The 12,871-nt window shown below is 43.0% G+C and overlaps 1 protein-coding gene across 5 annotated transcripts in view; it reads right to left on the reverse strand.

Annotated features, from left to right (window-relative positions):
• The window catches only part of LRRK2 (leucine rich repeat kinase 2), a 138,106-nt gene that overhangs the window by 107,465 nt on the left and 17,770 nt on the right, over window positions 1-12,871 (reverse strand). For all 5 annotated transcript variants that reach the window (XM_053251704.1, XM_053251705.1, XM_053251706.1 and 2 more), the window contains 2 exons: window positions 10,589-10,723; window positions 1,195-1,329 (listed from right to left, as the gene is read on the reverse strand). In XM_053251704.1, the coding sequence (XP_053107679.1) occupies window positions 1,195-1,329; window positions 10,589-10,723 (270 nt within the window). The remainder of the gene's footprint in view (window positions 1-1,194; window positions 1,330-10,588; window positions 10,724-12,871) is intronic.

Raw genomic sequence — 12,871 nt, forward strand, 5'->3', positions numbered from 1 at the left:
TTGTGTCTTGGTTTCAAGCACGGACTTACAAGATTATTCTATTCTGCAGACTTCCACAAGCTCAATATTTGGCCACTGTTTCTAATTCTATGTTTAGGCTTGTCACCCTTTCTTTATTATTTTCAAAATGGCTCCAATCTTGTGCCTCCAATGGCAGTTTGACACCAGAAACCCAGCAGGTAACCAGTTATCTCCAGGTCAAAAGAGGTTTCCCTACTTCCATTTTAGAAGTCATACTACAATTAGAGAAACAGGAACTAGTCCAGTAAAAGAAACTGGCAACCAACTCCATGCTTAGAAATAATTTTCAATGATCAAATTCCACTATATCTATCTATCTCTATATCTCTATATCAGATAAACACCAAGAGCATCTCATTTGGGAATTCACTTTTGCTCATTATCTGTGGGGGTTCTTCCCTCTAACAGGGATTCCCAGATGTTGTTGACTACAACTCCCAGAATCCCCAGCTGCAATGGCTTTTCTTTGGGGATAATGGGAGTTGTAGTCAACAACATCTGGGAATCCCTGTTAGAGGGAACACTGGTTCCATTCCCACTGTTTTCCGTGGTAAACAAAAACCGCAGCTAACAAGGCATTGAGTCTATGGCTTGCCTACTCTGCTTCAGCCCTCCAGCTGTTTTTTGTTTTTTTACTACAACTCCCATAATCCCCAGCCACAGTGGCCAATTGCAGGGATTATGGGAGTTGTAGGCTAACATCTTCAGGAGGGCCAAAAGTTGAGCAGCCCTGGTCTATGGTGATTTGGGGGTTAGTTTCCTTCAGGGCAAAAGGAGCAAAAAAAGTGCCATATCACACTCTGAAGGTCTGCAACTGTCCATGTTATGCCCCACAAACCAATTTGGAGGATTTTTCAAATTTTGTTTTTATTTTTATTTTTTTGACAGAAGAACCACAAATGGCTCCTTTAAACAAAATGGCAGCCAGAAATGACCTAGGAAGTCACTTCTAGCCACCTAGGGACAGTGGATACGTGGGTATCCCTTTCTGTACCCGCGTATGCCAAGGTTGGTGCCTATTTTCGGACCGTGGATGCATGGAACCATAAATAGTGGCACCACGTATAGCAAGATCCACCTGTATGTCACAGTTCAAAAGGTCAAGAGTAAATTGATGATTAACACATACATGCTTTTTTATCACTACAATTATTAAAGAGAGACCATACTTACGTGGCCCAGCCAGTGAATGTAGAGACAAAAGTGCAAGAAGTACAACATTTTCTTTCTCTGGGAATTTTTTAAATACATTTAGTATGATCAAATGATCTTTGTCCTCAACAAACTCAATGAGCTGCTCCTCTGGAACTTAATTTAAAAACAAGAATATAAATACAATATAGACATAAGACTATCAATATATGCATCTAGAGGTGTGTGTGTGTGTGTGTGTTTTGACAAAACACAAAGAGAGAGCATTCCTGGGACAACAAGATGATCCAGCATGGGCCCCAGCAGCTTTTCCTGTTATCGTTTATGGTGTCTTCCAATTAGGATTGGGATCATGGTGGGAGCAGAGCATCAATGTTCTCCAGACTCCTCCTAATGGTCCCAATTCAGATTGAACTCCCTCCCCACAGCTGCCCACAGTTTTTGGAAAAGAAGTTAAGCACATCAGTGTTAATGACAGGCTCAACAGAATACATAGTTAACACTTAGCTCAGTAGCCGATTAAAGGAAGTGCCTGCTTCAAAACTGAACCCTCCCCTACCTCATCTTCATCAATTCCACCTTATATTTGGGACAAAAAGAGAGATTCATATTTCCATCCCTTCTATCATTTTATTTCCTTTCTCCCCATCAATCCTCTTCCCCCGAGAATATCATATGTTCTGATCTTCCACATCTCTGAGCTGGTGAAGACAGCTCCTCTTTTGTAAACAGGAAAACCATAACTTGCAGTGTTCACTGTTCACTGATTTCAGCTGAATGTACTCATCCAATGTTACACTGCTCTTGTGAGGTCATTTGTACAGGCAATTATATTTGGGAGGACTGGGAGTGAGTTGGCTGAAGTAACATTTCTCCAGCTTGAGAGGTGCATAAACTTCCAGTGTACTGCAAAGGCAGTTTGCACATCTCCCTGGTAGGGGTGGATTTTTAAAAAAGTTAGTTTTGGATAGGAAAAGTAAACATAGCCAACATCCAGATTAACTCTGCATTGACCACCAGGGTTTTCCGTAGCACAAGTGGGAGGGGACAGAATTATTTTGGGTCATCTCCCCTTTCTTCTGCTGTTGCCTCTGGGAACTACGTCCCTGAGGGTTGGGACAGATCGTCAGAGACACAGGCAGCTGCAGAGAGAGGGGAATGTGATGAAAATGCTGGCACATCAACACAAACTAAGTCTGGGTGTTGGCCTCTGCCTCAGAGTTCAGCAAGCTGTTCCCAAATTGGGAGTTGGCACACCTCTCAGATAGGCGAGAAGCAATTCTGTGGACATAGATGTAGAAGAACAGGAAGTATGCAGCATCTAAACTTCCTGTCTCACCCAAACAGAACTATAATGCTGATCCTTCTTATTACAGAAAATGACAAACAAATAATATTTTGATATGGTTGTTTAATATCTGTTTGGCCTGGCCTTCCAGGGTTTTTAAATAGTTGTAAATGGTTTTAATGTTGTAACCTGTTTTTCAGGGTTTTTAAAATGGTTGTGATTGTTTAATTAGTGTTTTATGATGTTTTAATTGCTAATTGTTTTATACTGTTTTATAATTTTTGTTTTAATTGTTAACTGATTTTAATGCTTTTGTTTTTAATTGTAAACCGCCCTGAGCCATTTTGGAAGGGCAGTATAAAAATCGAATGAATGAATGAATGAATGAATGAATGAATGAATATTAGACTATCATCAATGTTATATCCCACACCATGGAAGACACTACAAGACATACTTATTTTGGGAAAGTTTCTTGTTAATCCCCTAGTATTTTCACGAATTATGAAGACAAGACAAATGGTCTCTTTCTCTCTCAACTCTTCCCTACCATCACCATGGGTTTCTTGTAGCTTTGCAACAAGGCATTGGTAGCCTAACAAGGGCATAGGTGGCCCATGCCACCCCTGCCCGTGTGCCCACCCCCACCCGCTATTGGCAACGTGCTCCCTACCCTGGTGGCAAGGGCAAGAAATTCCACTCAAGCGGGTGCAGAGGGATGACAAGAGTAGAGAATTTTACTTAATCAATGGCAAACTTCACTGAGCACAGTATGGAAGAAGGCTCCTGACCTGGCATCCAGCAGGGAGGCTGCACTGCCCCTCACTGCTCAGCTGATCTCTGTGCTGCAGAGGGAGGTAAACAACCTCCTCCTGCACTGCATTAAAGATACAAGCAGCAGCGACGTCTGCAGCCCAGCAGCGACGTCTGCAGCCCAGCAGCGACGTCTGCAGCCCAGCAGCGACGTCTGCAGCTAATTAAGTGAAATCCCCACCCTCAACCTGGGAGCCGGGGCAAAGGAAAGGAAGGGAGAAGAGAGGAGAGCTGGTGGCCCTAAAAATAGAGCCAGGTGGCCCTGGAGGCAGGGAACCAATGGGTTCTTGGAACCCATGTGCTCAATTACAGCTCCACCCCTCCTAGGCATACATGCTTTTTAAGCAAGATGTGTCCCTTGGCCAGGGGCGTAGCTATAATTGAACGAAAGGGTTCAAAGAACACGGGCCCCCAGCTCCAGAAGGCCCTCCAGCTACATCACTCCCTATTTTCTTCATTATCTCCCTCAGTCTGGGGGGCCGCAAGAAAGAGGGATGAACACGGGCCCCCTCTCCCCTAGCTACGACCCTGCCCTTGGCACTGTTAAGACCATGGACATTTCAAGTTAGAACTTAAACAAGTTTTTCCAGTAATTGCAAGGATGTTGTATTGTAATAAAGCTTTGTTGCAACCAACTGCAAGGTGCCTATACTATTGTTCTAGTAGACTGGATGGTACTAACTTTGATTCTCTCTGCTTGCCCACGCTCAAGTCCATACACATGAGTTTTCTTCAGAGAACCGATGCACAAGTCACACACTCTTGATCTCTTAAGTCAGAGGAGGAACAAGAGAGAGGGGACAGCCTGACAGCCCGCTGCTGATCCTTTTATCATGGTTTATCACACACAAGCCTTCAGCTGAGCTACCTACCCATAAACCTGCTTGATCATGCTTAATTCCCATCTAAATGACACGCAATACACTGAATCATTTAAGAGCTATTTGTTTTTTCAAAACCAAGGACACTGTACTTCTCACCCAATGTACCAAATCTTGTACTTCCTCCATCCTCCAAATAATATGGTTGTTACCATTTTACTGCACAGCATTGCCTTAATTTTATTTATGTATTACATTTCTAGACCACCCCATCCAAAGGCTCTGGGCAGTAGACAAATAGAAAATATAAAATACAATAAAATAAAATATAAAATAAAATATAAAATATAAAATACAACAAATATAAAAAAACATAAAATACCATTTAAAAACACACTGCTTAAAACAATATATAAACAATTCAGAGCCATTTAAAACCAATTAAAATAGTTTAAAACAATTTTAAAAGCATGGAAGGCCAGGGCAAAAAAGTATGTTTTTAGGGCTCTCTTAAACCAACAACGAGCCTAAATTACGGATATCTGCTGGGAGTGCATTCCATTGGACAGGAGCAGCTACAGAGAAGACCCAGCTCCAAGTTGCCACCAGACATACCGGTGGAAACTGGAGACGGACCTCTCCAGATGACCTCAATGTGCAATGGGGATCATACAGAAGAAGGCGCTCTCTAAGGTAGCCCAGACCCAAGCCATTCAGGGCTTTAAAAGGTAATAACCAGCACTTTGTATTTTGCCCAGAAATATATTGGAAGCCAGCACAACTGTTTTAAAACAGGCATAATATGGTCTCTCCGGGTTAACCCAGAGACCAGTCTGGCTGCCACATTTTGAACTAACTAAAGTTTCCAAACTATGTACAAAGGCAGCCCCATGAAAAGCACATTGCAATAGTCGAGTCTGGAGGTTACCAGCTGATGCATCACTGTTTTGAGATCATTCTCTTTCCTCAAATTCCAATCACCTAAATGAGCACCTCCGTCTTCCTTGGATTCAGCTTTAATTTGTTAACCTTCATTGAACCCATTACTGCCCATAGGCAGGCAAGGGATTAATGCCATTTTCTGATGATGATGATGATGATGATGATGATAAGGGGAAATAGATTTGGGTGTCATCAGCATACCAATAACACCCAGCACCAAATCTCCTGATGACCTCACCCAGCGGTTTCATGTAGATGTTAAAAAGCATTGGTGACAGAATGGAGCCCTGAGGGACTCCATAAAATAGCTCCCGATTCGAAGAGCAACCGTCACCAAGCTCTACCATCTGGAATCTGCCTAAGAGATAAGAGTGGAACCTATCCTCAACTCCCCCAGTCAATACAGGATACAATGGTCGATGGTATCAAATGAGAGATCCAAACGAGAGATCCAAAATAACGAACAGAGTCACAATCCCCCTGTCAATTCCTTGGTAAAAGTCATCCATCAGGCCGACCAAGGCAGAGTCAACCCCATAGCCTGCTCTAAAATTAGTTTGAAATGGATCTAGATAATCAGTTTCCTCCAAAACTGCCTGGATCTGGTTAGCCACCACTCTCAATCACCTTGCCCAACCATAGGAGATTGGAGACTGGCCTATAACTATCCATCACTAAGGGATCTAGGGAAGGCTTCTTAAGAAGTGCTCTAATCATTGCCTCCTTCAAACAAGGAGGCATCTTAACCTCCCCCAGCAATGAGTTAATGTTATTAACTAGGCCATCACCAACAATCTCCCTGCTAGATAGAAGCAGCCAAGTCAGGCAAGGATTCAGGTGGTAGACCGCACCGCCCCAAGTAGCTTGTCCACGTCATCAGGCATTACAGACTGAAACAGATCCAATCTAAAACTGTAACAGGAACACCACCTTAATAGCCTCTGCAAAAACAGTGGAGTCCAAGTCGGCCCGAAAACAAGAGATTTTGTCCGCAAAGAACCTATTAAAAGCATCAAAGCAGAACATAGTCTCCGGGGACTGGTTCAAAACAGAAGGAGCTTGAATCAAACTCCTCACAACCTGAGACAACTCTGCTGAACACGAACCTGCAGGTGCAATGCACACAGACCAGAACTGGTTTTTTGCTGCCTCCACATAAACCTTCAAATGGGCTCTAAGCTGTATCCTGTCAATTTCGACCTGATTTCTCCTCCACTTGTGTTCCAGTCACCTACCTTGCTGCTTCAGACCCCGCAACTCCTCTGTATACCAAGGGGCCACTTTTAAAGCAGGACAGAAGGAACACTTAGGAGCGATCATGTCTACTGCCCTGGTGAGTTCCCTGTTCCAGGTTCCCACCAGGGCATAGACAGAATCACTGGCAGCATCAACATTAAAACCCTCCAAGGCTTTTTGAAATCCTACAGGGTTCAGCAGCTGTGTCGGGTGAATCATCTTAATAGGTCCTCCAGCCATCAGGGCTGGATTGTGTCTGTGAAACCAACCTTAACCAGGTAGTGGTCCATCTATGACAATGGGGAAGCCACAGAATCCCCCACCCACAGAACACGCCCCTTCATCCAAACCAAAGGCCAAATCGAGTGTGTGGCCAGCAACATGAGTTGGTCCTGAAACTAGCTGGGATAGGCCCACAGTTGTCATGGCCGCTATGAACTCCTGAGCCGCACCAGACAAGTCAGCCTCACAATAAACTTTTTTAAAAAAAATTATTTATGTCTATGTAAACTGCTTTGAGGACTTTTATTGAAAAGTGGTATATAAATATTTGTCATATTTGTACTAAACATCTGTCTCTTAGGAAACTTAAAATTCCTTTTCTTAGCAGGGCTCTTTATTGTAACACCAAAGCCATGAACACTCATACTTCCAACTATATGCTCATTATGAAGTGCTTTCCAGTCTGTGGAGGGAATATTTGTCAAGAACCTTAAGTATGCAGGCTAAGTAAATAGTAGGAAACATGAGTGTCCGTGGCTTTGGTGTTACAATAAAGAGCCCAGCTAAGAAAATGAATTTTAAGCATCCTGAGAGACAGCTGTTTAGTAGTAAAGGCAACACTGTGCAGGAAAATGGTAACAATCATTTCATTTGGAGGATGGGAGAAGTATAAGATTCACTGCTGGACTGAAAAACATTTTGTAAAAGTATTCCTGAGTTATTAAGCTCTCAACTGTTGGCTCTACAGAATGATACACAAAACAGAAATACCCATAATGCGTCACAGTTAAACCAATAATACTTGTTTGTTTTGTGGGCACTTTTTACAAAATTGGATGAAGGGAAGGGAGCAGAATTAAGCCATCATTAGCAATACATTTGTGACCTGCAAAATAGTGACAGTTCTTAAGCTATAAGTTTGCCGTTCTTACCACCCACCATCATTTATTTGCTTGAATACTGCAAATAAATGTGCTTATTTGCTTAAGTATTGTGGGGGAAGTCTTTTTAAGAAAGTCACAACATGGCAAGGGGTGTTTCAGCATAAGAATACATTCCACAGCATTATGAAATTTAGAACAGGAAACATAGGGGCTATTCACACGATTGCCCCAGGTTGGTGGGGAGGTTGCGGGGGGGGGGGGAAGACTCCTAGAAGGTCCTCTTGGTGTCCCTCCCACACACCCACGGGGCAGCCCTGCTCCGTGTAGCTCCGTGAAGGGTGGAGCAGGGAGAGGGATCTGGGGCCGGAACTTCTTGTTCCAGCCTCCGGGTATCCCTCAATGCAACACAAGGCATGCGTGTTGCACTGGGAAATCCCCCCTCAGATGGGCACTCTATGCTCTCATCTCTGTGACTCTTGAAGCTGCATGCAACCTGAGGAGTCACACAATACCTGGTAACCGGGTTAAGGGTGCAAGAGCACCTTTCACCTTGGCTAAAACCTGGGTTTGTTAAGGGGGTTATGCAGGCGGGGAGTGGAGGGACCTGAGAGGATCTCACCACTTTTCACAACCAGCCTAACTCTGCCTGTGACAGCCCAGGCAGGGTTAGGCTGGTCGTGAGAACTGTGAGAACTTTAAAACTGTGTTGTACTTCTATCCCAGAGTTCTAAAACAGCCTATCCAACAGCATATTCCAGGACTCAGCCTCCATATGGAAAATGTTTTGGGGTATGAGCCTGGGCAAAAATTAAGCCTCTTAAGAAATCATTAAAATAAGCCACATGCACTAGAGGCCCCTGCTCTGGATCTCATCACCTCTGGAATTATTTGTAGTTGTATATTTTTTGTAGTAGTTACCAGTAGTAGTTTGTAGGAGAAAGTGTGATTAGCAAGGACTTGAGACATGGCCTTTAAGGTGGTGGCACCTAAACCAGACAGGCCCCCTCACTAGTTTTTCATCAGCTTCTAAAAAAATAATTTTTAAGTCACGCTTTTAGTGGTGAGTGATTCACCTGGTCTGCAGCTGGATTGTTTACTTTACACCTGTTTTGTGGTTGGCATCGTTTTATGTTTCTATTTTTTTTTTAATGTCTTGTAGCATATTTTAAAGTTGATTCTTGTACACTGCCTAGAGCATAGCCATGTGGAAGGTGGTATAGAAATTTAAACTAATTCTAAACATGACTTTCTATTTAGGAGCATCCAGAAGTGAGAACAAACTACTTTAAACTGCAAAAACTATGAGGCTGTCCACACAAGCCTACCCAGGCTTGAGGAGTCCTCCCGAGTAGCGCGGGATTTTTACCCTACTGTTTTACCTTGGTAAAAGGGCATGCTCACGTCCTTGTACCCAGATACAGGGTTGTCTGAATGCTCGGGCTGTACACAGCCCAAGCAGACACAAAGCCAGGCACTTAGTGTGCCCACCTCACAGTGGGATCCCTCAATTAACCTCACTCATAACACGGTGCACTGTGGGATATCTGGAGGGCAGGACGCATTTTCCCAGCCTCCATAAGGCCACGCTGTTCACAAAAGTGTTGGTCGTGTGGGCTGTGTGGCCTGGGACCACACAGGATAGTCGGGGAGGGGGGAGTAGGTGCTATTTTTCCTTCCCCCCTCCCAGGCACTCTCAAAGGTCATGTGAACGACTGCTAACAAAATTTTAATCTTTGCTTATTATCTCCTTAACATAACTGAAGTCAGACCTATAGATCACTCAACCGCTGGAATACTGTCTGACAAACTACTGTACTTGACAAATTGAACAGTGAATCCTGTCTCATGCCATTTTCAACAGCAGGATTAAGTATTCTGGCTGACTAACCCTCCTGTACATGACAGGGCTTTCTGTTGTATGAGGGCAGACTTTTCTTCTGCAGCTTTCCATCCCTTCCAATCCCTGAAGCACCCCACACCACCACACCCATCTTCAGGAACATACAGTAGTTTTAGGAGGCATAGAAGGCTTCAGAGGGAGAGGGGGCCACCAAAAATTGTTAAAAAAACTACAAACAACAAAAAAACCCAAACAAACGACCCTGCACAATGGAAACCTGGTGCATCAACAGAAGGTTAGTCTGGATGTCTGCCCCCTTTTTTGTCTGCAATGAATGTTTTCTGACGAAAACTGTAAAAATTATAATTAAGGATTGTCTGGGTTAAGATGACAGGTTTTTCAGCAAGAGCAGTTTAGTTCTTTGAACCTGTTAATAAATGGTGGGCGGGGGCGGAATAAGAACAGCACTCAGTAGGGCAGATGCTAACAAGACAAGCCCAGGCACATAGTGGAGATACCTGGGAGCCAGATAGTGCATGGTATACTGCATGCTGCCCAGCTGACACCAGCTAACCACAAGACCTCCCAGCTAGGAAAGAACAGTGCCAGAGGTAGCTGCAAGTCCTGTACACCATATAGTATCCATTTCCGTTGTATGCTTTGAGTATCCCAGTGCTTGGCTGGGACAGGAAACATATTGGAAGGCAGAAATGCAGTTTTTCATCAGTCAGCAGTCCAGTTGGTGAAAGAGTACACTTTCCCTCTCCCAATACATTCTCTACTCCAGATACACATAACATCTGTTTCCCTGGTAGGTCTCATGTTTTCCAGATAGCACTGAAAAATGTGACACATACCAGGAAAACAGATGTTATGTGTATCTATACCAGGGCTGCTGAACTTCGGCTCTCCTGCAGATGTTGGCCTGCAACCCCCATAATCCCTGGCTATTTGCCACTGTGGATGGGGATGATGGGAGTTGTAGTCCAAAAACAGCTGGGGAGCCTACATTGAGCAGGCTGTCAAGAACTATCAAGGAATCCTGAATATACTGCAACACTTTACTCCAAAGTTGAAATCCAAACACTTGTGAAAACTAAGCCTGCAAGCATATTTTGATCCCATACTAATCAGATTTAAAAAGATGATTTAAAGTTGACATAACCTCAACTATTAGTATCTTCCTTCTCACTCCTATCCCATATGATGAAACTCTCTTAGAACTGCTAATTAACATTATTACTTTCCAGAAAATGATTTCTGCTGTTTTATTGGTTAAAAAGAGATAAAGAAGCTTGAAAAACAAGTAGTTTAGTAGTCTCGTAGCCAAAAACTTGAAATATATATATACACAAATCAAGTTACATACCTTTTTCTAAAAGCATGTGCAAAGCTTTACATCCATATTTCTGGATTTCTTCATTATCAGAAAAGGTGTCCATTGCATCAAATACCAATAAAAACACATCTGTCCCTTCTTCCAAGAGAAGAAGTGTTATTTCATCTATAGTGCGGGAGGAAAAGTATAGATCATTTGCTTACCAGATATTTATTTCCTTTGGAAATCAAAATTCACCATTAAAAAAGACAATACTATTACATAACAAGATTGTTTCATGCTGCCTTTAAGTTGCAATACCACCCTACATGTTTATTTAGGAAAGAATTTCCACTGAAGTCAATGGGATTTACTGTGAAGTAACTATGCATGAGATTGTTGCCTTACAATAATGATTGATTGATTGATTGATTGATTGATTGATTGATTAAGTGCCATCAAGTCAGTGTTGACTCTTAGCAACCACATAGATAATCTCCAGGATGATCTGTCTTCAACTTGGCCTTTAAGGTTTCTCAACAGTACATTCATTGCTGTCGTGATTGAGTCCATCCACCTTGCTGCTGGTCAACCTCTTCTATTCTTGCCTTTAACTTTTCCCAGCATTATGGACTTCTCAAGGGAGCTGGGTCTTCATATAATGTGACCAAAGTATGATAGTTTGAGACTGGTCATTTGTGCCTCAAGTGAAAATTCTAGATTGATTTGTTCTACAGTCCATTTGGTAGTTTTCCTGGCTGTCCATGGTATCCTCAAAAGTCTTCTCCAGCACCAAAGCTCAAAAGTGTCAATGCTTTTTCTATCTTGCTTCTTCAAAGTTCAGCTTTCACATCCAGAGTGTCATGGGAAAAACCATGGTCCAAACTATTCTGATCTTTGTAGGTGTAGACATGTCACAGCATCGAAATATACTTTCCAAAGCCTTCATTGCAACCCTAACAAGTGCTAGACTACGGCGTATTTCTTGACTGCTGGATCCTTTACTATTAATGGTCAATCCTAAAAAGCAGAAGCTATCCACCTTGCTATACCCGTTGTCATTAGTTTAGTCTTCTTGACATTTAGTTGTAGTCTCATTTTTTCACTGTGCTCCTTGACTCACAATAATGATAGCCATACTCAAACAGCATTTTTCCTTAACTAACTATTCAGCAGAATCCATTACTAAATTTGTATCAAAAAAGCTAGTAATATTCTCAAAAATGAAAAAAAAAAGTAGGACGTGTTATCCCGAGGCCTCCCAAACAGACAGGATTGGTCCAGGTATCACATGGTACCTCTGTTAAATTTAGCCTACGTTTACAAAATAAACCAAGAACAACTCTGCAAATGATCACCATTCTGTTTCTTTTTCTTAACCATGGTTTGTAAGTGGCCTGCCCTGTGTCTTCACCTCTCATAAAGTGCCCACATGCATATCTCAGGCTGTCTTGGTCTGTCTGCCCTGCTCCTGGCAAGCCTGTCACTCATTTCCCAGCCATTGGTCATGAATACAAAGGGCTTGCCTGGAATGAGCTCCTTCAGCTCTTTCCACCCACTTTTGGAGTTCTCCAGATGCTCTCGGCGCTCTACAGAAGGCAAGGAAGCTGTTCAAGAGCTAATCTTCCCATTCCCCAGCTGCAGTTTTGCACCAAGCATCATTAAACAGTTCCTTCACTAGCCAAAAGCAATGCTAATGCCTATTAGGAAAGCTGGGAACCAGAAGGAGCCAGAAGTGGGAGTGAAGTACTGGAAGGTCAGGATTAACTATGAATCAGTGATCTGGGTTTAAGTGGCAGAAGGGGATAGACAAGGCAGAGCATATTTAGAAGGCAGAAGAAAGGCACACTGACAGGAGTTGTATACCTGAGCAAAGGGGGACACACACAGGACAAACAGAAAAGGGACAGTTGCAGGGATGGAAGGGGAAACAGAGGACAATTCCCATAGATGCAGTTACTGGGGAGAGGAAGAGGTTGGTTTTAGGGAAGGACTACTGTGGCGTGTTAGAGCTATGGGAGGGGGAAAGGAAGCAAAATTTGGAAAGTGGACCTACATGGTAGCCTGTGAACATGAAGAACACTCATTCATGAATGCTCATTCATAATGTTCCTTGGGGCTTTGTCAGCAGTGACACCACAAAGTTAGCTGAAAGCTCTCTCAAGCATTCCCTTCCACAAACACCTTGTATTAGTCTCCCCTTGTAAGGGCAGGAAGTCAGGCATCCCCTTGGGCTAACCAGCAACAAAAAGGAGCTTTTCAGCTCTGCTCTTGTTTGTAAACAGAAACATGCAAGACAAATAAAGATTTTGTGTGTGTTGGGGAACTGATTTC

The sequence above is a fragment of the Hemicordylus capensis genome, chromosome 5 (genome assembly GCF_027244095.1).
Source record: "Hemicordylus capensis ecotype Gifberg chromosome 5, rHemCap1.1.pri, whole genome shotgun sequence".
NCBI classification, from domain to species: domain Eukaryota; kingdom Metazoa; phylum Chordata; class Lepidosauria; order Squamata; family Cordylidae; genus Hemicordylus; species Hemicordylus capensis.